At 41.2% G+C, this 23,918-nt stretch overlaps 1 protein-coding gene across 6 annotated transcripts in view; it reads right to left on the reverse strand.

The window, feature by feature from the left end:
• vwa8 (von Willebrand factor A domain containing 8) overlaps positions 1-23,918 on the reverse strand; it is a 191,239-nt gene that overhangs the window by 165,482 nt on the left and 1,839 nt on the right. For all 6 annotated transcript variants that reach the window (XR_008963194.1, XM_057336970.1, XM_057336969.1 and 3 more), the window contains 12 exons: positions 21,769-21,936; positions 21,134-21,298; positions 20,985-21,034; positions 20,797-20,905; positions 18,439-18,543; positions 18,131-18,262; positions 17,773-17,907; positions 17,503-17,580; positions 13,753-13,913; positions 13,071-13,184; positions 5,898-6,066; positions 5,351-5,428 (listed from right to left, as the gene is read on the reverse strand). Coding sequence is in view for 5 of the 6 variants with exons in the window: in XM_057336970.1 (XP_057192953.1) it covers positions 5,351-5,428; positions 5,898-6,066; positions 13,071-13,184; positions 13,753-13,913; positions 17,503-17,580; positions 17,773-17,907; positions 18,131-18,262; positions 18,439-18,543; positions 20,797-20,905; positions 20,985-21,034; positions 21,134-21,298; positions 21,769-21,936 (1,464 nt within the window). In the remaining variant the exon portion in view is untranslated. The remainder of the gene's footprint in view (positions 1-5,350; positions 5,429-5,897; positions 6,067-13,070; positions 13,185-13,752; positions 13,914-17,502; positions 17,581-17,772; positions 17,908-18,130; positions 18,263-18,438; positions 18,544-20,796; positions 20,906-20,984; positions 21,035-21,133; positions 21,299-21,768; positions 21,937-23,918) is intronic.

The following is a 23,918-nucleotide window of genomic DNA, read 5'->3' on the forward strand; positions in this document are numbered from 1 at the left end:
CTTAGGGCCTCTGCTCTTCGCATTATACATGCTACCTCTAGGAGATATAATAAAGCGACACGGAGTTAGCTTTCACTGTTATGCTGATGATACTCAACTTTATATTTCCTCGAAGCCTCATGAAACACAGCAGTTCCATCGAATAATGGAATGCATAGTCGATATAAAAAACTGGATGAGTAACAACTTTTTATTACTGAACTCGGACAAAACGGAAGTGTTACTTATTGGACCGAAAACTGCTATAAGTAACAACCAAGAATACTGTTTAACTATTGACGGATGTTCCATAAAACCCTCGTCGTCAGCAAAGAATCTTGGCGTTCTATTCGATAGTAATCTGTCATTTGAGAGCCACGTCGCCAACACCTGTAAAATTGCGTTTTTCCATTTTAAGAATATATCTAAACTACGTCATATGCTGTCAATCTCAGATGCAGAGAAGTTAATTCATGCATTCATGACATCAAGACTAGATTACTGTAATGCACTGTTAGGTGGTTGCCCTGCAGGCTTATTACAAAAACTCCAATTGGTCCAAAACGCGGCAGCTCGAGTTCTTACACGTACAAAAAAGTATGAACATATTAGCCCGGTTCTGTCAACCTTGCACTGGTTACCTATAAAGCATCGCGTTAACTTTAAAATCTTGCTTATTACCTATAAAGCCTTACATGGTTTAGCTCCTCAGTACTTGAATGAACTCCTTTTGTATTACAGTCCTTCACGTGCATTACGCTCTCAGGCGTCCTGTCAGTTGGTAATACCTAGAATTTCAAAATCAAGTGCAGGTGGTAGATCCTTTTCCTATCTAGCGCCTAAACTTTGGAATAGTCTTCCCTGCACTGTCCGGGAGGCAGACACACTCTGTCAGTTTAAATCTAGACTAAAGACGCATCTTTTTAATCTTGCATACACTACTCTTCCATAATATAAATCTTCAGAGGGTTTAGGCTGCATTAGTTAGATCAACCGGAACCAAAAACACAACTGATGTACTTGTTGCATCAAAGAGTACAGAACAGTACTCTACTCTCAGCCAGTCTTGTCTCATTGTTCCAAGGTTACCACAGCGAGCAGGATGCAGTTCATGGCCTGACCTGATGGTAGAGTGGAGAATGGGAAGTGGGGACCTGACAAGAGCTGAGATGATAGAGCTGGATAAAGAAGGACGCGGTCTCTTGACATGTCTTCACCACAAAACTTCAAATGCTATTAGATTATTAATGATAATCTTAAACTACAATTTATTTTATTATTAAGTTTATTTATTTTATTTAGCCTTGTTGTGCAAGTTCTCTGGAGCTTGTGCAGAGGCAGCAGCTTTTGCCAGAGGGGAACTGGAATCCCCTGGTTGGGCCTGGGTTCTCCTGAGGTTTTTTTTCTCGATTAGAGTTTTGGGTTCCTCGCCACCGTTTGCATACTGTTTTTGCACTATCTGCCTGACCGGGGGGGCTGCTTTAGAATTTTAAAGTTTTACTTAATTAATATTGCATATAGGAATTTATAGTCTGTTATATTTGACCTGTGCTTCTCTCTCCTTTATCCTAAATGTGTGCTCTCACTGAGCGTGTGTGTGTGTGTGTGTGTGTGTGTGTGTGTGTGTGTGTGTGCGTACTTGTCTGTGTACGTACGTGTGTGTGTGTGTGTTGTGTGTGTGTGCGTGCACATCCGTGTGTGTGTGTCTCTATGTCTATGTGTGTTAGTACGTGTGCATATTGTGTGTGTGGAGTGTTTTGTATGTGGGTATGTCTGTCTTCTGTGTTTTCAACCTTTTCTTGTTTTTGCAGGTACAACTTTAATTATTTTGCTTATAGTCAATATGTCTCATGTACAGCTGCTTTGTAACAATGAAAATTGTAAAAGCGCTATATAAATAAAGTTGAGTTGAGAGTAAACCCTCCTGCTGCCCTACGTCCTCTTCGGAATTCGGGAAGTTCCCCAGGCATCCACAGGATTCACCCCGTTTGAACTGCTGTTTGGGCGGCAGCCACAGGGACTACTGGATATCGCCCGAGAAGCGTGGGAGCAGCAGCCTGCACCGCACCAGACGGTGATCGAACACGTCCGTGAGATGCGTGAGAGGATCGACCGGGTGATGCCTCTGGTGCGACAACACCTGGCGGAGGCCCAGCGCGCCCAACAGAGGTCGTATGACCGGCCCGCCCAGGCCAGAGAATTCCAACACGGGGATCGGGTACTTGTCCTCGTGCCCACTTCCACGTCGAAGTTCCTGGCGTCCTGGCAAGGAACTTACACCGTCGTGGAGAGGGTAGGGCCGGTCACATACCGACTCCGTCAGCCGGGACGAAGGAAGGAGGAAAAGGTATATCACATCAACCTACTCAAGAAGTGGACCACGCCTCGGGAGCAGATGGCTGCCTTCGCCCAGGAAGCCAAACCAGTTGTGGACCTAGGAGAGCAGCTGTCGGCTCCCCAGAAAACGGAGCTGGAGGCCCTGGTCCGTCAATACCGGGATGTGTTCACGGAGAGCCCGGGGCGGACTCAGGTCATCCAACATGAGATTCGCACGGCCCCGGGAGTCATCGTGCGGCAACGGCCCTACCGCGTACTGGAAAGCCCGTCGGCAGGCTATCGAAGAGGAGGTACAACGGATGCTTCAACTAGGGGTCATCGAAGCCTCCAGTAGCCCGTGGTCCAGCCCGATCGTGATGGTCCCAAAGCAAGACGGCACCCTCCGGTTCTGTAATGACTACTGCAAGCTAAATGAGGTCTCTTCGTTTGATGGCTACCCAATACCGCGGGTGGACGAGCTGCTTGACCACCTCGGTAGGGCTCGGTACATTTCGACACTAGACCTCACCAAAGGTTATTGGCAAGTATCTCTAGCAGCTGACGCCAAGGAGAAGACCGCCTTCAGCACCCCCAACGGTCACTGGCAGTACCGAGTCCTACCGTTTGGCCTACACGGAGCCCCCGCGACATTCCAAAGAATGATGAACATTATACTCCGGCCCCACCAGCAATACGCCGCAGCCTACATTGACGATGTGGTAATCCATGCAGAAAGCTGGGAAGCACACCTCGAACGGCTCCGGAGGGTGTTCGACGAGCTGCGACGGGCTGGACTCACAGCCAACCCCAAGAAGTGCCACCTGGGTCTTTCCGAAGCCAAGTACCTGGGGTATCAGATCGGCCGGGGACTCATCAGGCCGCAAGAGAAGAAAGTGGAGGCTGTAAGATCGGCGGCCCGGCCGACGACCAAGACCCAGGTACGTGCATTTCTGGGGTTGGCGGGCTACTACCGTTGCTTCATTCCACACTTCTCTTCGATAGCCAGCCCCCTGACAGACCTGACGAAGAAGGGACAACCTTGGTCTGGACGGCCAAGGCAGAGGCCGCATTCCGGGACCTGAAGCGAGCCCTCACCTCATCCCCAGTCCTGTACGCCCCGGACTTCGGCTGTCAGTTCATCCTACAGACGGATGCCTCCGATACGGGGCTGGGGGCTGTCCTATCGCAGGTCCTGGAAGGGGAGGAACATCCAGTCACATACATACAGTAAGCCGTAAGCTATCCCCTGCCGAGACCCGATACGCCGCCGTGGAGAAAGAGGCCCTGGCCGTGAAGTGGGCAGTCCTGGAGCTGCGCTACTACCTGCTGGGCCAAAGCTTCATGCTTATCACAGACCACGCACCCCTGCAGTGGATGGCCCGCGCGAAAGACACCAATGCCCGGGTGACGCGGTGGTTCCTCGCACTCCAGGACTTCCACTTCACGGTGCAACATCGTGCTGGGGCCTCAAACGGCAACGCGGACGGCCTGTCTCGGATGTGGTGTGGCTGGGCAGGTCTGTCAGGCGACACTTCCCTCCCACCCCTGCTAGCGCCCCTAGGAACCCACAGGAGCCGCCGGGACACCAGGTCGACGCTTGGGGGGGGGGAGTGTGACGGGGGTACAGGTCCAGGATCAGCGTCACCTGGGAAACGGCCCGGCAGCTAATCACACACACCTGGAGTCGATTAGCTGCCAGGCATATAAGCCTCACACACACCACAATCGGGGAGCATTGCACTCCCGAGAGACTAACCATTCCTGTTCTCTTCTCACAGATCCTGACACCAGTGACTGAGCCCTACTTGGAAGCACGAGCACGGACTGGCTGAGACTTTTTTTCACTGGAGCACCCCCCGGGACTTCACTATCACATTGTTTGGCACGTGTGTGAATAAAATTCCCCTCCGGGGTTGCTTACATCAGCCATCTTGTGTCCGTATTGTCTCTTACCCTGCCACAATATGTAGAGCTAATTATGAACCAGTTATCCACACACAGCCCCTGTCAATGTGGAGAGCAACAGCAGGGTTCTGCAAGTAAAGATCCTAGTCATTGTCCCCATTGAGAAATAGATTTTTTACATTTCTGATCAATAACTTAAACCTTTAAACTAAACTACCATGTGCTCTGAAATGGCTCAGTTGCTTGTAGAGAAGAAGCAGATCAAGTGAGATTTAAACTTAATTTAAAAAAGATATTGGTGAAGCCACTTTTACCATGGAAACAGTAATACTGACAAAAAACTAAACTCTTAAGCTACTTCTATTATTTCGTTGCTGTCTTTCTCAAACTTCAGATTCAAATTCAAATTTGTTGTTTTTCAGTAATTGGAAAAAACACTTATGATTTTAAATGATTAAATAAAGTGTTATCAAAGATAGCATAGCAACCACTTTTTAATACTTTTTATTGATCAGATATGTGCATAACCCAGTGACAAACATAAAGGGTGACTAATATGGAGATATGAGATGTCAGAAGGACATCAGTGATTTGTAAATATCTTGCAAACTTAATTTATACAATTAGTATTGTTTTGGTAATAGCTTTTACTTTACCGTTGTTTTTATTTGATTATATGTTTTGGGATATGATATGATTAGTTCATTAACTTCTGAAAGAATTACAGTGTTCTATCTTTGGCTTTTTAAATTTTAAATACATATTGCTTCAAACCAAGTTTGAAATCTAATTGATCTCAAAGCTGGACTGGTAAACTTGATGGAACCATATTTCGAAATCCATGAAATGGATTGAAAGTGCATGGGAAAAATATTCACTGTTACAGCATATATAGTTTCTAGAACTACCGGAATCACACGCAAGTAGTTGACTAAGCAGTTCCAAAGCAGGGAGCTATACTGTACACGATATGTGCACTAACAAAGTTCATGGAAGGCAAGGAACCTACTTATTCCCTACATAAATTTGCTCCTGCACCTCCACTGGTCAAAGAATATGTTCTCTTCAAATCGCATGTAACAGTGCTGGTTGTGATAAAACTGATTATTTTGGTTTCTGTCTTCGAAAGTGTTGACAATAAAGAACTCACCGTTGGATCGTTGGACTTTCGCAGGCTGTGAGTCAGGTGTAGCAGCTGCTCCACCGCCTCTTTAGGAACATTTGGGATCTATAAAAACCCACACAGAGCACTATTATATTTAACAGGTTCAGTATTATAATAACAAGCTGAGCACAAATCCAGTATATGCCTCCTTTATATGTTCCCAGCCTCCTTTAAATCCCAGCCTTCTTAAACCTGACAGACAGTTTTACTTTAATTTTTACCAATGAAAGTACGTGGTTTCATCTTATCTATGATTCTGTAAAAGACCTGTGCCAAAACTTTCAAAATCCTGCAAATCAAGTCTAGGAAAAATGCTTATGGCAAACTGGAATAAATAACTGGAATAATTGTCTTGTAATAAATTATCAAAACAAATTAAATTCAAACATTGGTCAAAGCTACATAATGAAAATCACACACCTAGAATATGCATTTAATCTAATTCATCATTTAGCATGATACAAAATACGAAGCATGTTTTATCAAACAGGTTATTGAATTTTACATTCAAAATAAACTTGGAGCAACATACCATGCCCTGAATAACAGCAGTTTCTTCAGCTTTGGCCAGTGGTTTGATGGTGTGAAAGAAAAACATGGTGAGAATCTCCGGACCGAGCCACTGCTGTTTGACACTGCTGAGCTGCGGAGGGTCCGCTAGGGCAATGATACGGAACGATGGGTGGATGGGGAAAATGGATCTGTGAAGAAGGACCACAGTGACAAGTTTGACAGTTTTATTTATTATTGATTTCAAAAAGCACAGCTTCTTTTCACTACATGCCAACAAGGAATAAATTAAAGTAACATCTCCCCTTACAAATTATTTCAAACAGGCTCCAAAGCCAATGGACCACCAGGTGAACAGAAAACAGCCATTACAGCAACGTCAGTCTTTGTTAAAATGATTATGATATGTTTCACTGCCATAGGCACTTGACCACTGATGACTATAAGAAAACAAGAGTAGGTGAAGCCAGTCCATTGATCTGTCAAAGTGAATAGGATATGCCCATGTCAAGATCCATGCCCTCACTGATCTGTGGCACAGTTGATGCTGTATCGCTGACAATCGCTTGCATGCGAGCTGCATCTCGACCTAATCCAAATAGACAGCTACATCTATTTATAAACAACAAAGCCCCCTTCATGAAATGCATAGATACTCCTACTGGCGCACAGATTCTTCATTATCACACTATTTAATATCTTCATTAGATCAACTGCCTCCTGTTGCCTGGCAACACATTCTTACCTTCCAAGTATGTGCCCTTGCTTTCAAAGACACCAGCATTCATTTCTTACATTATGGAATGAAGCACTTGTTAGAAGTGATCAGGTGTATCACTATCATCTTTACCCAAAACACTTAACAATGTGTTACTGAACTACAAGAAAATCCAAACCTTTGAGCCTGTTGGTTACATAAAGGTATCAAAATGCTTCAAAGGAATGTATAGAATTACAAAAGCAAACATGTAAGACACTTATATAATGCTTTTTCACTGCATGTTTTAATAATATGTAAAATAACAGCGTTTACATTCTTACAAATATCAGCGTTTGGAATTGGATCTGCTCATGTTTCGTGATGCTTGTTTCTGAAGGTAGGCGGAACACACTGTAATAGGCAACAAGTCTAATTATAAGACAGAAAGAGAGAATGTACTAAGAATAGTACCAGCAGACCTCATCTACTGTCAGGGCTCTTATATTCTGCTTTAATGCGCAGTGGCCTTGGTGGTCAAAGATGCTAGCCCTTCCCACACAGCCAAGCAAAGTGAGACTTATAGTAGTCTCATTAATAATGCTGTGTAGTAAGGAGTGTATGTGAGTCGACAGAGAATTGCTAATTAAGAGCAGTGTTGGAACCACATAAAGAGAGCACAAGTGTTGCTTGAGACGACGGCTGGAAAACACGGGAAGAGGAAGTGGCTTTATTTCAACCTCAGACACGCCACCACAAACATCCTTCCTAACAGTCTAGGTGGGGCTCCATGAGCAGGACACAAATATTCATCCAACACTGATGAATTGTTGTCATCTTACTCCGATTAGGTAAATCATGTAAATGTGTAAAATGGTTTTCTTTTATCGGGGAAATTTCATAAACGGCGTAGGCCAAACTCGACAGAGAAAGTTTTTTGCCCATTACTCCGATTTTGCGCTGCATGTAAACGCCTTTACCGGTTTTCACTCAGTTTTGTCTGACAGTGCAATAGTAAAAGTCCCAAACGGAAGGTATAGTAAAATAATGCATAAAAGTCCGCTCTCGAATCATGCAGTTGATGTAGAAACGTCAAAATGAAGAACTATTGTTACATATGCAGGTACTGCGGACACGAGAAGAGATATAAAAATACAGATTCTGACCGTTTTCCCGCTGCATTTTTAATGACTAAACAGACTATCGACGGTGACGTCACTGCACGCGAGAAACCCGGCAAGTCTTAAACTTCCATGTAAACGCGGTTTTATGCACAGCCGATTTATTACTATGCATGTAAACACGTGAAAACAGGTTTCTTTTTAAGCTGATTTTTGATAGATATCTGTTTATTTTGTGCATGTAAACGCACTCACTGATGAATATGGACTATTATGTATGTGACAATTTGGAAAGTGGCATATTTTATATACATGGGGGAGCATTGTTAGATTATAACTATACTGTATTGCAATAGATATAATTTAAAAATCAACTTAAAATGGAAACTCATCAGAGAAAGAATTCATAACCAGTACTTAATGTTAAACCTGACACAAAGTAGTTAATAATACATATAGGCTACCATTAACTGTAACTAAAGTTACTGTATGAAAAAAATGATCTGAAAAAATGAAAAGTAGAAAGACAGAATGTGTGCAGTTGACGTAGATGAGTAAATGAGATTGTAGCAAAGCTCAATAAAACGGGAATGAAGGAGGCGGGAACCGACGAACAATCAGACATGTTTAATCCAAAATAAATACACATAAAATACAAAAAGGAACAACACGAACATAAACAAAACTTAACTAATGTCCGGGCCCGGTCCTCTCTCGCCATCTACTCCTGTCGCTCGGCCTTTTACGCTTCCGATCTCCTCCGCGGGAGATACAAGGCTGGTGTGGCGCCCAGCTGACGCTCATTATCAATCACATCACCGGCCTCGCTTCCTCCTCCCACGGCTCTCGTCACGCCTCCTTCGTCACATACCCCTATCACCCCTCACAGGCCGGGGGGTACCCACAGGACTGTGCCTTCTCCCCCTGGGGGGCCAGTCCCAATGGCCTCAGCGCCTGGGGGTATGGACCGACGAGACGAGAGAACGGAGACGGAAGCACCAGGGGCGACAGGGGTGGGAGAGGAAAAAATAAATTTGTCCGGTTCCCCGACACGCTGTCACTCGGTCCTCAACCAGCCGAGAGGCTCTTCCTCGCGGTGCCATGCGGTGGTACTGGACGCACCCTCGCTCCTCCTCCGCCCCCTGGCGGCCGGCGATGGCTCCTCCGACCGAGGGCAGCCGGCAGCAGTATCCCCCGCTTCCTGCTCCTCCCCGATCCGGCGGACGGTAGCAGGCTCCGGCCCAAGGCATGCAGGGCTGACCTCTCCGCTCCCTCGCGGACGGCAGCCACCCCACCTCGACCCAGGACACGGCGCGAGGTCTTCGCCCCACCCAGGCACACGCTCCAGCACCACCGCCTCAGGCAGCCGCTCGCGGACAACCCCTGTCCGCGCTGCCCAAACTCTTCGGCACCGCGATCCCCCTCAGCGGCGAGGACTCTTTGACAGCATGTCCCTCCTTCCTCCCGGGTTTCAGCACCAATGTAGCAAAGCTCAATAAAACGGGAAGGAAGGAGGCGGGAACCGGCGACCAATCAAACATGTTTAATCCAAAATAAATACACAAAAAATACAAAAAGGAACAAGCCGGCAGCCGCTCGCGGACGACTGCCGGCAACACGAACATAAACAAAACTTAACTAATGTCCGGGCCCGGTCCTCTCTCACCATATACTCCTGCCGCTCGGCCTTTTATGCTGCCGATCTCCTCCATGAGAGATAAGAGGCCGGTGTGGCACCCAGCTGATGCTCATTATCAATCACATCACCGGCCTCGCTTCCTCCTCCCACGGCTCTCGTCACGCCTCCCTCGTCACAGAGATGAATACAAGAGACAAGTAAATACCCAGTCCTTTTTTTTGACCATGTGACTAAACCCAACCTGAGACAACTGATTTATCAGTAAGCCCCTCCCTTGAACACAGATCAACCAATGGCAGTTGAGTATCAGTTGCATGGAGACTGGAACTCTGACATCTTTAGGTTTCAGCGCTATAGAGAAACATTGTAAGATCTGAAGCTCTTATCGGCTTTATGGCGTCTATGCTATAAAAATGGTAAAACTAAGTGCCTGGGATACTTGTAACAATAATTCTAGGTATCATGAGAGAATGGGGAATGGAATTCATTTTATTCCATTTCCTAAACTCACACAGATTCAACCCCAATCCAAGTGAAGATGAAAATTTTAATTTTCTGGTTGTCATACTCTCATTAAATTATAGTTTTCATCTGCTCAAGCAGAACGTTAATGTCGTATTGTGCTTCTGCAAGTATCTCTAACTAAAAATAGCTAATGTTGAAGCTTGTGAGTCTATGCTAACGCACAAATCTAAATAGCTAACTGTTTTCATGTCATGTACAGTGTAGGTCAAAAACACATAAATGAAGGTCTACATTTCAGTGCTTCTCCATATTAAACTGGTTAAAAGTAAATTAATTTATTCCCTTAATTTAAACCCTGTGGTATATGAACAGTGTTGATTCTTAATGTTGTCATGAGGCTTCTCCTGCCTGCATGTAATCTGTAAACCCTCGCTTCCAAATTAATCTTGTTATCCACCATATTTTTTTAAAAATTGTTTATACCTCCATTGCATATTTAAGCCTCACTTGAATGCTCCTTGATGGGAGTGTGTCCAAAATGCACCAACAAAATCTCGGGACAAGGTTTTCACACTGACAGCAGCCATTGTAAGACAATTAGGAAATCCATTCACTTGTCCGATTTAGCAACAGTATCTAAGGGGGGTGGGGCTCACAGATCAATAAAAACAGTCAATTAAACTGATGAATCAGAACATCACATTTCACCCCACTGTACTAGACATTTGGCAGACTCCCAATATGCAAACATCTCAGCCAATAGTTTTGGATCAATATCAGCACCTTTGTTGGTTTAGGAATGAAAAGTCTCTTCCAGCTGACACAGAAATAGATTGTCTTTGCTATTTTAACTCTACACAAAACATGTACATTATGAACTTAACTATTCTGGTGCTGGTTGCTGGGGCCGAATTTTATTTACGAATACAAATTACTTAAGGGCAGTTTACACGAGCAAAAAATATTTGTGTCGCAAGTCCACGAGTGCTTTGAAAAAATTATGTAGCTAGCGCTTTTCAAGTGCTTTTAGACTTGAAATGTGAACGGTCCCATATGTATACCATATGTACAGTATATGTGTACCATGTTTTCTGTCACATATGGATGTCTCTGGGCTAAACCCCAGATATCCACTGACCCTAGAACTGCACCTGCTGATTGCTTATGATTAAAATAATTTTAAAAAGTTTAAAATAATTTAAATAATAAAAAAATAAAAATGCTTATTTTTTATTTTACACCCTATTTTAAGACTGTTATATTCAGAAAGATAAAATCAAGACATTTAGCAATATATACACCTTGCCTTTTTTGGTAAATGGGTGCAAAAGACAAACACCTGGAAACCTCCACAAATTGAATAAAGGGGGACATTAAGATATAGATGGTAAATGGCCAGGAATCAGTGTTTAAATTAAATTATTACCTTGAGATGCATCAGGAAGCATTACAATGGCATATGCATGTTGAACAAGCATTTCTTCATGAACAAACCACACATTTTTAAAAATTATTAAACACTGTTAAAATGAGCAGTCATACTTTGTGTCTTATGTTATGTTATAAAATAAGACTGTTAAAAACTAGCCAATTAACACTACTAAATAGGATGATTCTCAATAGTAAAAGAAGGTTGTGTCATAAAATTTCTCTAAATTACAGATCTGAAGGCAAGAAAGGACAGACCAAAATAAACAGCAAGTGTCATTATGTTAAATTACAAAATATATAAAATCAGCCCTCAGATTAATTTGAGCTTGACTGTCTGGTGGCCAGTTTCCTGTTATTGCAGTTTGCAGATGAAAGCAGCCATTGTCACGGCCTGAAATGCATTTCATTGTAACTTCATGCTTCTACAAGACATAAACGCTCAGTCTAGACTCTCTGCTACAATGGCAGAGCTTTCTTTTAGTTTAATTGATGCTCTGAGTTTCTCTACAGAGATGATGTCACAGGACGCGTGTGAGCTGTCAGAATATTCAGCATATTCCAGCCAGCAGACAACCGGTCATGAACAGGCTTTCATGTTTATCTGGGCTAGTTAAATGAATAGTTCACCAAAAAAATGAAAATTACCCCATAATTTACTCACCCTCATGCCATCCAAGATACTCAGCCAAACTGATTCATTGTATTATTGTACATATAAATTAATGAAGCATGGCTTTGCACATCTTTCAGACTTTAGTTCCAATCTTAATCCAACATACCAAGCAATCCTAAAACTTTGGCTTCTTCAGGTTTGTTTAATAATTGTTTGTTGGAGCTATGGATGTATATAAAAACTGCTCAATCATTAACCTACAGTAAAAATTTTGATCAATAGTGAAAAGGTCATTTTAACAAGTAGTCTACACTACTAAAATAAGTGTGTTGTCTGTAGCTCTTAATGCAGCGTAGTAGGAAGGGAACTGAACAGCTATTGGTGCTATAGACCATTTCGCAAGACATAATCAATACTGGTCCAGAAGCTCTTCCTTCCTTCTTTCCTTCCTTCCAGTTTTTTAATGGTACATAAAAGTTGGAACAAATGACAACCACCAAAACATTTATAACTTAATCAAAATGTTAAACTAACATCTTATCAAGAAATCAAGACTATATTATGCGAAAAAACGGAAACAGTTAGTACTTCTTTTAGACCAGTATCTATGTTTTACAGTGGTGGATAAAATTAATAGAATTTCACCAGCTTAAAAAATATAGAAAGTTGGGATTGGCCTCTTTTTCAGAGGTCTTTTGCATGCACACAATTTACACAAGAAGGAGGAAACAATGGTGTTTGAGGCTCACGATATGTAATTTCCATGTACAGACCTCTTATTATTCATCTGTGCCTAGGTAAATACAGTTCCCATTCTATGGCACCTTTAAACTGTAGAAATGGTAAAATGGTGTTGAAATGGTTTATTATGTCGCATGGTCCACGACTTCCCCTGGTCTAGGCTATTGACGTTTTTCATTAAAAATGTGCTTCCCTAGTTGAAGCTAAACTAGTGCAGTGGCCATCTAGGAGCCGAGTTGACTAGACCTGCCCAACAAATACCATAACATAAAAGGAACTTACTAGTTTTGTTTTTATTTCAGCTTAAAAAAGTAAAATAATACATCTAATGATAGAATTTACAACATTGGGTGAACTATTCCATTCATGAGTGGGATGTAATGTACAAAGGCTATAATGAATGTGTTGACCTCTAACATGAAAACCTATTGGTGTTGATTAAAGTGAGCTTCTGAGTTGCTGTTGGAAGAACCTGATCATTTCATTACCTGTCCTGCAGATCCTGGTCACTGAGCTGCAACCCTTCCTTTAGCGTTTGGTAACGGTCCCACCTCAAGAGTCGAGTCCCATCATACAGGGCCAACTCTCTATCATGCAGCAACCTGAAACAGCAGAAGATACTAATAAACAACAAACGAACAGTTAGAAACAGCATATGTGTCTATTTAGTTTAAAGCTTGTCAGGTCATGTACACACTGCAGGTCAGGTACACACTGCAGGTCAGAACATACAACATACTTAAAATTCTACTGAAAAAAAATTCAGGCAGTGATAAGCAAGTTTGAATTTCATCGATAGCGTGTACAGAACTAAAAAAGCAAGTAACTAGTACTTCCGTATTTAAATGAGATTCACTTCTAAAACTTTGCAGTGTGTGCGTGGCAAGAGACGGATAGTTTCGCTTTAATGTCTCATTGTGCATTAAAACCGTTGCGTAGTGGCAATGGTGCTCAAACTGGAGATCCATCTATGAGTCTGACTCGCACTGTATAACAGCAGACATAACAGGAGGAGGAGGATATGGACGACTGATATCAAAAAGTTTTTTGCGCATTACATAATCATGAGTCTGATTGGCAGAAGGTTCATTGCATACTTTCATGGTGTATATTTAATGTGACCAGGTTCAGGTTAAGCTCAGCAAAGTGCAGTAAAGGGGTAAAACTGACCTGGAAAGCACAGCTAGAGTGCCCAGGTTCACTCGGTGGATGCCATCTAGTAATACCAGTTTGCCCTCCTGAGCAGCAGTGACCAGCGGTGAAGCCCTCCAGGCTGTGTCTCCATTGGGAAGGGTGTATCTCTGCTGGAGGAGGTCCCGAGCGGTCATGTCCTACCAGTCACACACACACGCGAACACACGCACACACACACACACACACACACACACACACACACACACACACACACACACACACACAAAAGCTGTCATTTCATCTATGCTGCGGTATGTTGACAGAGAGACATAGGGTATATACAAGACAATTGCTTGTGTGGGTAGGACCCCACAGAGCATTACAACTTTTAAAGAAATTAAACTGAATTTAACATATAATGATAATATTTTAAATGAATTACTCCACTTTTAAAACATTTCGGGTCAGATAGCTGAAATATTTTTCATGATCTTAAAAACCTATTGATATACTGAAGGCATATTCTGAATGTTTGAAATTAGTTTTATGGAATTGTGCAAACATTATATTCTTACAAATCTTAAAATCTTTTCAAACATATTCAAGAAGCAATGTGAAGATTTTAGCAACAAGAAATAAGTTGAGAAACTGCAACCAACACCTCACTCCACCCATCGCCCCTCCCTTTCGAAGCACTACAGTGGCTGCACAGAACTAAGATGTCATTACTTTTTTGCTTCTTTGCCGAAGGACAACGTATTTATGAAATGCGCTCTGTAGAGCAGTTTGTCCATGTAGGGCTACTGTAGAAACAACATGACGAATTCCATGCAAATGGACCCACGGTGTATGTAGATAGAAGTAGATCATTCTAAGGCAGGGGTCCCCAGGTTTGGGCCTGGAGGGCCAGTGTCCTGCAGAGTTTGCTTCAAGCCTTCAACCCTAATCAAACACACCTGAACCACCTAATCAAGGTCACACTAGGCACAGCAGAAACTTGCAGGCAGGTGTGAGTTCTAAGGTAATAAAAACATAACGCTTCATATGGTAAGGTCTTTAAACACCCCTGAAGACAGTTATTTATATTATATTTCATTTCTGTCAATAGATTCTCCAAAAAACTACACACTGGACCTTTACTTGGCCTGGACGAAATAATGAAGAAAAAGCAGCCAATAAGAGCCCAGCATAGATCGTAAAACGCTTTAATGCAGTTTAAAATAGTGAGACCTCAAAAAGTTGGTTGATAAAATGCAAAGAGTAGTTGCTACATTATACCTGTAAATAGCCTACTGGCCACTTATTTGCATTAGCTATTAAAAAATAAAAGTATAGACATATTTCTTCGTTTTTGATATCATACAGTGATACAATTTCAGAGGTGGGAAGTGCTTGAGTACTTTTACTCTATTCAAGATCATCAAGTATCTGTACTTTTTGGAAAAAAAATAGTTCACTACATTATAAAGTACTTTTTACTTCACTACATTTCATGAATACATTTTTATGTTTTTTACCTTTAATACTTATGTACATTACAGTACTAGTTTCTTGCTTTTACTCAAGTAACATTTTTGAGTAAATGTACTTTAAGGTCATTGCACATACAGTCCGAAATTTTCGTATGCGTTTTTTCGTATTTGGCTCTCGTTTGTACAGTGTCTCTGAATTGTTAAAAAAAGGCCACTCAAAATGCTTGACGGATGCGAAAAACGCAGAAAATCGAACCAGGTCTGAATTTTTTTATGACGGACGAAAATATCGGAGGCAGTGTGTAAATGTGATTGACACAACGTGAGGTCGTATTTATTTTTTAACGTGCGGAAATTTCGGACGCAAATTTCGGACTCAATGTGCAATGGGCTTAAGAATTACAAAAAATATTTGACATTGTACTTTCAAAGTAGTGGAGTAGAAGGTATAATATGCTTAATAATGTAGTGAAGTAAACAATTTCTCAAGTAAAAACAGACATTTCAAAATCCACTTGAGAGTAAAAATGCTTCAGTTTCCATTTCCCACCTCTGCGATTCCTTGACCTTTAAACACATAATAAGGTGAACTTTTCCACTAGGATTGTTTGCCAGGTTGTCAAAATTCTCATTAACTTTTAAGGAAAGGAAAATTGTAAATGTTATCTGGTGAATCTACAGCGGGAGCTGAAAAATATCAACAAGAGGAAACAAAAGACAAAACATATTATTGCTTAGCAATAAAATCGACTCTTATTCTGGTCCATGACATAGTGTTTTTTACACAACACTCTACTAAAAAGCACTCAGTGTCATCAGGGACGAACCATGGCCTACATGCGTTCAAAAAAGGCCTTCAGTGGTCTAACAAGATGAAGTTCGCTACAAAATTCCTCTTTTCCCAATATGCTGCGACCTCTTGCTCTTACCGGGCAAAAATAACTTCAGCATCATGCACAAGCAGCTTCCTTTTCCTGCTCTCTCCCGACTGAGACAACAGAATTCCCAGCATTCCAGCATTAACACACACACACACACACACACACATGCAGCGTTTTACTACCTGTGGCGTTTACACTCGACTTTGAGAGCCTTTTCACAGCCTGTCTGGTGTGCATCAAAACACAAGAGCACTGTGATCATGTCCAGATGGTAACAGGCTACTCAGGGTGTGAAAAGCATCCCGGCCGCTGGTCACTTGCTGGGAAATCAGCTTTATCTGCGCACTACTTTTTTAGTGAAGTTTTGGCAAGCACTGTACAGTTGCTCAAATCCTTAACAGGACACAATAAGAAGATTCTCAATCCTGATATGCTGTTTGTCTTACATTAACAAATGCGAACGTTATAAGCTTTAAGTTTTAAACCTTTAATTAACCTGGACGACACTGGCTTGCCCAAACCATATAAGCAACCAAGCCGAAAGGCAGGATTTAGTTAACTAAGCTTACCACAATGCATCATGGGATTGTCTTGTGTGCAAAGTAAACATGATTTTTGACCAAAAGGAGGTGTCATGATTAGGCACCTTTTGGAACATCTTTCACATCAGCAGCTTGCTTATTGACCACTTTAGGCTTTGAAAGGGTGCCGCTGTGTTCTGACTGTAGAATGGGGCCAAAGCATTTAATAACACTGGGGAAGATCGAGGACAAAGTACGACTCAGACCCCAAAATAGAACCAAGCCCAGATCACACAGAAGACATTGCTATTTCAACTTAGAAGTAGTTTGTGTGGTCTTGCAAGAATGGCAAATATTAAAAACAACACTCATCACTGATGGAAAACACAGGGAAATGTGTGACCCCTGTGGTGAGTAACCTCTGGCTCTGTGTGCTGATGTCCAGCACAGCGCTGAGCTTTACCCATCAAACCCAAACACTGGTTTATAAACCTCACTGTGTACCTGCAGCTGCGCATACAAAAGACAAAACCATGCTGATGGGGTACTTTTAGATATCAAAACAAATGTGGCAAAAACTGTGAGCCTGAGGGAACAAACCAAAAACGTGTATACATACATGCACTTGTCTATGAGGCAAGTGTTGATGGGGTGTGAACAACTTCAGTTGTAATTTGCCTCATAAAATGGTTTGACTGATTGATCTTAAGAGTGATTTGATCACAAGCAATGAATTCTAAGTCTAATTTATTTTCAATAATAATCAACATCATTCCACAGATGATGTTGACAGAGTTCAACTTCTACTGAACCCAAAATATTTCTTTAATAGTCTTTTTAGTACACACATAGTACCAATGTGTATATGCACTGACTGATCTTTATTGTGTTCTCAAGATGGTTTGAAATTACCTGATAAAGCATAATCGGTTCGATACTGTAGCCCAGCATTCCCGCAAACTCTCTAGCGATCACAGACTTGCCACAACCCTGAAAAAAAACAGCTATTTCATCATTCAATCAAACACAATCCATGATGCACATACAGTATAAACGATATTGGTGGTCTTTCAGGCACTACTTTAACAGACAGTATGAAAAGTGAACTATTGTGAGTTATCAACTTTCTACTTCAAAGTGGACCTGCTCAATGAGGGTAGTCACAGGAAGCTGTTTGTGTACCTTGGCTCCGATCAGACAAATGTCTTTGACAAAATGGGACTGCATCATCTCAGCCAGCAGGCGGCTGTGGGTGGGGGTGCTGATGAACGTGGGACTGCCGTTGGGTGGGCGAATCGGACGCGTTCCTGAAGGAACCTGCAGAGAAGGCAGAGCCAACGATAAAGAACACTTGTACTTAGAAATATGTATTAAAAAATGAGTGGAAATTACGATCACCAAACTGTTAATTCTCAATTTATATAACATAGCAAGATCTTCAAAGTGTGACTTGTGGTTGACCTTGAGGTTATCCATCAACTTGGCAACAATTTCATTTCTTATCGATCTTTCTGTAAAAATGCAACCACTGAGTCCTGACCTGAAAGGTGACATTCTTGTCTGTCATTTTGAGGGTGACAGCTGCCTGCCCTGTGTGATCTCCACTCACAGGCTCAATGTTCACCAAAGCAGTCGGAGGAGGTTTCTTATTGCCATCAGTCAACTCAAACCTCTGTGAGCAGACAATCAATCTCTCCATTAATGGACATATGGATTAATCACAATCATTTTGCATGTTCTGTTACATGCATTGTTAGATCTTTAAGGCCTTTTGGCTGTATCTGTGTAAAACAGAGACCCCCTGTTACACGGGGAGAAGGAAAGAAACAGGAATAGAGGTGTGCTTACACTGAGGATCCCCTCGACCGCAGTGCGTCCCTCTTTTCCCAGCATGGCCTCATATGGGTAAAGCCTCTGGAACAACTGCTCTGCTGACAGCATGGGGAACAGGTTCTGCAAGGTACAATTGATATTCAAACAACAACTACGCCATGAATGCGAATCGCTTAAATATAGTGTATTTTTTCTTAGTTAAACATCTAAATGCAGAGTTACTAAAAGGAAGTTAATTTCCTCAAATGTGTAGACACTGCGATTCTGTAGTACTATCATGTACGGTATCCTACCAAAGGAGGGCGAGAACTAACCATTAGTGTTTCTGTTTATCTGAATGCAGTAGTTCAGCTGGTGCAGAAACATGTAGATATAACATAAAAAATATTTGTGTTTACATGTGTGTGTGATGTGTATATTTCTATTTGTATGTTGATATAAATGCACACACATATATTATATAAACACAAATCAGTTAAAAAAATCTGATTAATCATGATTAATCGATTAGACAGCCCTGTAATCAATTAATGCGCCTGACACATCAATCAACCAATAGCAGTGTGGGTTCCAGCTTTGTTTGTTCGACCAAAAGCGAATGCTGAGAGTGTTGACTTGAAAAGCAACCATTATCAATTTAAAGGCGCAGTTCTTGATTAACAGCGGCCACTAGCGTTGTGTTATATATTTGCAATGAATCGCTCAGTCCAAACACGACGGTGGCCACCACAGTACAAAAAGATGTCGTTCTCATGTTGATGCAGGGAAGAAATTTTGCGGGCATTAGAAAGACTGTAGAAAGAGCTATGTCTTATGTATTACATAAAATAAAAGGGTTGTGGATTTTAAGTTTAAAAAGAAGGATAAAAGTCAGGCAGGTGCTAGAACCTGTGTTAATATTATAAAGACTTTCCAGAAGAGACGTGTTAGGACTAGGGCTGGGCGATATGGCAAAAAAAGTAAACTCGATAGTTTTTTTCTATATTGATCGATAACGATATTTATTTCGATATATATTTAATTAAAAAACTGTATTTAAAATAATCTATTTTAAATACAGTTTATTAACAAAAGTTAACCTTTAACCAGTTAAAATTCAATTAAATTAATGCACTGTTGCAACACAGAGGATATTAGGCCATAAACAACATGTACCAGTTCATTCAGTCTCATTTTGACTCAATTGACTCGTTAAGTAAAGGGAGTGTTCATTCAGTACATTCAACCAATGAAAGGGCTCCGTTACTGGTACATTTGAACGCTATTGGCTCAGCACCTGCGCACATACATAACGCTGCAATAATGTCTTGCTTGAGTAGTGGGATTCATTCAATGCATTCAGTGAACCTTAGTCTTTCAAAAAGACATCTCACATAAACTGTAGTACATTTCTTTAATCATGCAAGCATCTTACATACAAGGTTCAATATTTTAATGTGCACACAAACTCACTTCATTACATCTCTAATCTGCACAGGGCAGAGCTGGTTTGTTTCATAAGCACCAGCTCATGTTAGCAGATATGTTAACGATGGATATAAAAACGTTTGTGCTTGAGTTTCGAAGTAACTCGCTTGCAATTGCGCCTCAAGTTTGTTTTGTTTAACCGGCGATTGCGAAAAAAAATAAGACACTTGATAAACCGCGTGATGACAACTCAAGGTTAGTTTCACCTTTGTTTCCGATAAATATTGTTTATCGGCACAGCCCTAGTTAGGACCCACGGTACTAAGGCTTTTAGCAGAGATACTCCCCATATATCTATGGAGATACTTTCCAGCAGAGAGACGTTGGAGAGAAATATCGTCTTAAAATCACCCCCGAGGAGGCTGCTTTGATTTCGGATCAGTATGTGAGTAACAACAGTTTTGAGCGTCATTGTTTATCTGGAACCGCTTTAATATTGTACTCGTCCAGATACTGGAGAGAGAGAGCGAGAGCGGGTTGGAGTTGAAACTGGAGAGTGAACGAGAGCGCGTTTTACTCTTTTACTCAATGATGAATAAACTTTAAGTTAATCCGTGGGTCACATGCGTTCCATAGAGCACGATCCGTACGGATCACGGATCATCCCGCGGTCCTTTTCACCACGATACCGCAGCGGAGAGGAAGAGGAAACGCACGTTGTAGAGTCGTTTGTCCATTTAGGGCTGCTGTACAAAACATGGCGGCAAATTCATTGTATGTAGGGCCGCTCTGTACGTAGATATAAATAGCTTATTCTAAGGTATTACAAACATAATGGTTCATTACGTAATGTCTTTATACACCTCTGAAGAAATAGTTTTGTATATTATATTGTTCCTTTAACAGTGACACAAAAATCACACAATTCAACTTCATTTGTGAAATGTCATGTGGTCTGTAATTCACCAGAAGAGTGATGGCAGATGGGAGATTGTCCACAGGAAAGTCAGGCAAGCTTAAGCTGGCAGACTCTTGAGAGCACAGAGTAGTGGCACAAGACAAGAGCTGAGATACCCTAAGAATGACAAGCAACATTTAATCAGGCAGGCTGCAAAATCTGCCTTCTGCAAATCCATCTTTGAAAACCTACGTACCTTTCAGGGGGAACATTTTGTCCAATTGTATACAGATGCTCAAGCTGGTCCTTCAAAAAAGATGAACTGTTAGACAGCAGATACTTTTAACAAGACACACTGATCAGTACACCTCATTTTTGATGCTGCCACTATATATCTGGAAGTACCTTGAAGGGCAGGTAGTAGATGTCTCTGGCCTGGAAGCGCGAGCGAAGCGGTGGATCTAGTGGGTTTCCTTTATATCGAGGCACGGGCAGGCCGAGAGCAATGACTCGAAAGTCTTCACTCACCCGTACAATCTTCCACACGTCCAGCTCTTCCTTAGTGTGCTCCTATCAGACCAACACAACATTTACGAGTTTCACATTTTCAGGAGTCAACAAAACTGTGTCATGAACAACCAATCCTGATAGGAATAGATTTCATAAAATGTTAGAGAAAGGCTTAGAACTGTCTTATTAACATATAACTACAGTATAATAACTACAACACTAACCAGGTTCCAAAAGCAAATAAATTTGTCAGTCAATTAAATGGAGTTACTCTGCAGGTGGTCTGCAAATTCATTAAAAACTGCACTGTAATAGATGAATAAAATGTAATAACAATGCAAAATAAATGTTATGATCAGTAGGACTATTTACGGATAGTTTTTTATCTTTATATTATGTTTATTAATAATAAACATTTAGCAAAATGTTTCTTTTGGATCCTGTGTTTATGAGGTATTTATTTAAATAATAAACATACCTAATAAGGCATGTCTCTAAACAAAAGCCTCAGTAGATGACCAGAGATGTACCTCCAGGAGTTTGTCATAGCGCTGTGAAGACATGAGAAAGCGTCCATCCTCCAGCTGCATCTCTCGATTCTCCAGCAGATTATTCAGAACTGGGAGTACATTCCTCTCTGCCTTCTCCAAACCCTCCAAGACCAGAATCCGGCCTTCAGTGGCAGCTCGCACAGCACACTGAAATAAGACAGAACATACAGAGTCACCTTGAACGTAAACTAAACATGATATTTGGGGTAGTGAGGACTTAGTTTTAGATTTTATTGAATTGAAATTACATTGAAAGGTTAGTTTAAATTTGTAAACATCAAATAAAATTACCACAAGAAAAGTAAGGTTATGTGTGAAATGCGTGGCAATAGTAAATGTAATCAGGTGATTGACATTATTAGATTGATATTATTAGATGGTGGCATAATGTGCATCCGTGATTATTTTCCAACCTAAACCTAAACGTGTGCTGAAGATCCAGCCATGCAAACATGTGTACAAAAATCAAACAGGATTGACATCAAAAGCAGCAAATCTGGGCTACTCCGGTGACCACAAAACAACTTTCCATATAATTAGGTTAACATGTAAATCCATGCCTGATTGTGTGGGAACAGGGCCTATAAATATGTAGCCAGATGGTCCAAATTTAGCCCAAGAACCATTTCCATCCTGGATGCTATAATTACAAGAAATGCCTAAGATGCATACTACAGAGACTAGTTAAAACCATTTACATTCAAATTATTTTAGGGCATGAAGAAATTATCATCACAGGAAAAAACTTTTACATTTGCTATTTTAATTCTTAAAGATGAGTTTTAAGTGATAAAATGATCTAATGCAGTGGGACTTTAAAACCGTCAATCCCATAGCAAATATTATATCCTATAATAGCATATATAATATTATATCCCTAAAATAAGCAAATGCCTAACACCGTGTCTACAGTGGACGCGGTGCGATGCGACGCGACAAGAGACATTAGAACCCATTATAATTTTAAACTTTGTGCACACCGTACATGGCACAATCCCACAAGCCGTGTGTCGCGCCGCGTCCGGTGTAGACACGGTGTAAGCAAGTATTTATTAATCATACATATTAAGACATTAATTTGTTATATTTTAACAGAAAATTATACATGTAACATTTTTTTAATGTGGAAATTCGGTAATGAGAGTTAAAAAAGTCCAACAGCTTTTTTAAGAATGTGTTCATTTCACTCTGATAAAATACATAAATAATTCTGCTTTGTGCAAGGTAGAGAACACATTATATTAAAGACATTATATTAAAGCCTTGCCTCTACAAAATAGTGACACAGTTCATCCCTGGCCATTTAATACTTTAGCCTTCCTCATCATCTAAGTACTCAATAAAAAAAAATATATCAAAACCACATTTTAGTCAGGAAACTTTCCACAATTTGGTTGATTTGACACAGACCCTTTAGAAAGAAACGAAACATTCTCCCCAAAAACACATGCAACCACCTGTGCTGGTCAGAACATTTCATTTGGATGAATTTGCTACATAAAAGAATTATTAATGGACATTTAAATCATTAAATCATACAAATGCAATCAAGAATGCATACTCGCGGCTGTGCTGTAATGCAAATATAGTCACACTTGCATTGTGTTTATGAACAGCCTTTAGTCATTAAGTACACCCACAATATAGCACAACCTTTTGAACCTTACTGACTGTTCAAATCAAACATGCTACAAGATGGACATTAGAAAGAAACCTCTATGAATAGTTGATCATCCTGCCTAAGACATTTTCATTCACATGAGGAGGTTAGTCAACTGGGAATCATTTTGCCTCACACACAAAACTTGTTATATGGGTCTGAAAATGAGCTCAGGGCCCAAGAGAGCAGTGAGATGCTCTAGTTTACACCCAGCCCCCACACACATCCCACCTTTTAAAGGGGTCATATGGCGCGAACACGTGTTTTTCTGTGTCTTTAGTGTGTTATAAGTGGCCCATGCATGTATTAGACACGTAAAATTGCAAAAATTAAAGTGTCGGAACAAAAGATGCATTCCATCTAAAAGCGAATGCTCACCCAGACCTGCCTTAAACGCACGCCTTGTTTAAGCACACCCCCACAAATCTACGTCAATTCGTAGTAAGTTGACTAAGATCGCCCAACTGTA

Source organism: Triplophysa rosa, linkage group LG6 (assembly GCF_024868665.1).
Source record: "Triplophysa rosa linkage group LG6, Trosa_1v2, whole genome shotgun sequence".
In the NCBI taxonomy this organism is placed as follows: domain Eukaryota; kingdom Metazoa; phylum Chordata; class Actinopteri; order Cypriniformes; family Nemacheilidae; genus Triplophysa; species Triplophysa rosa.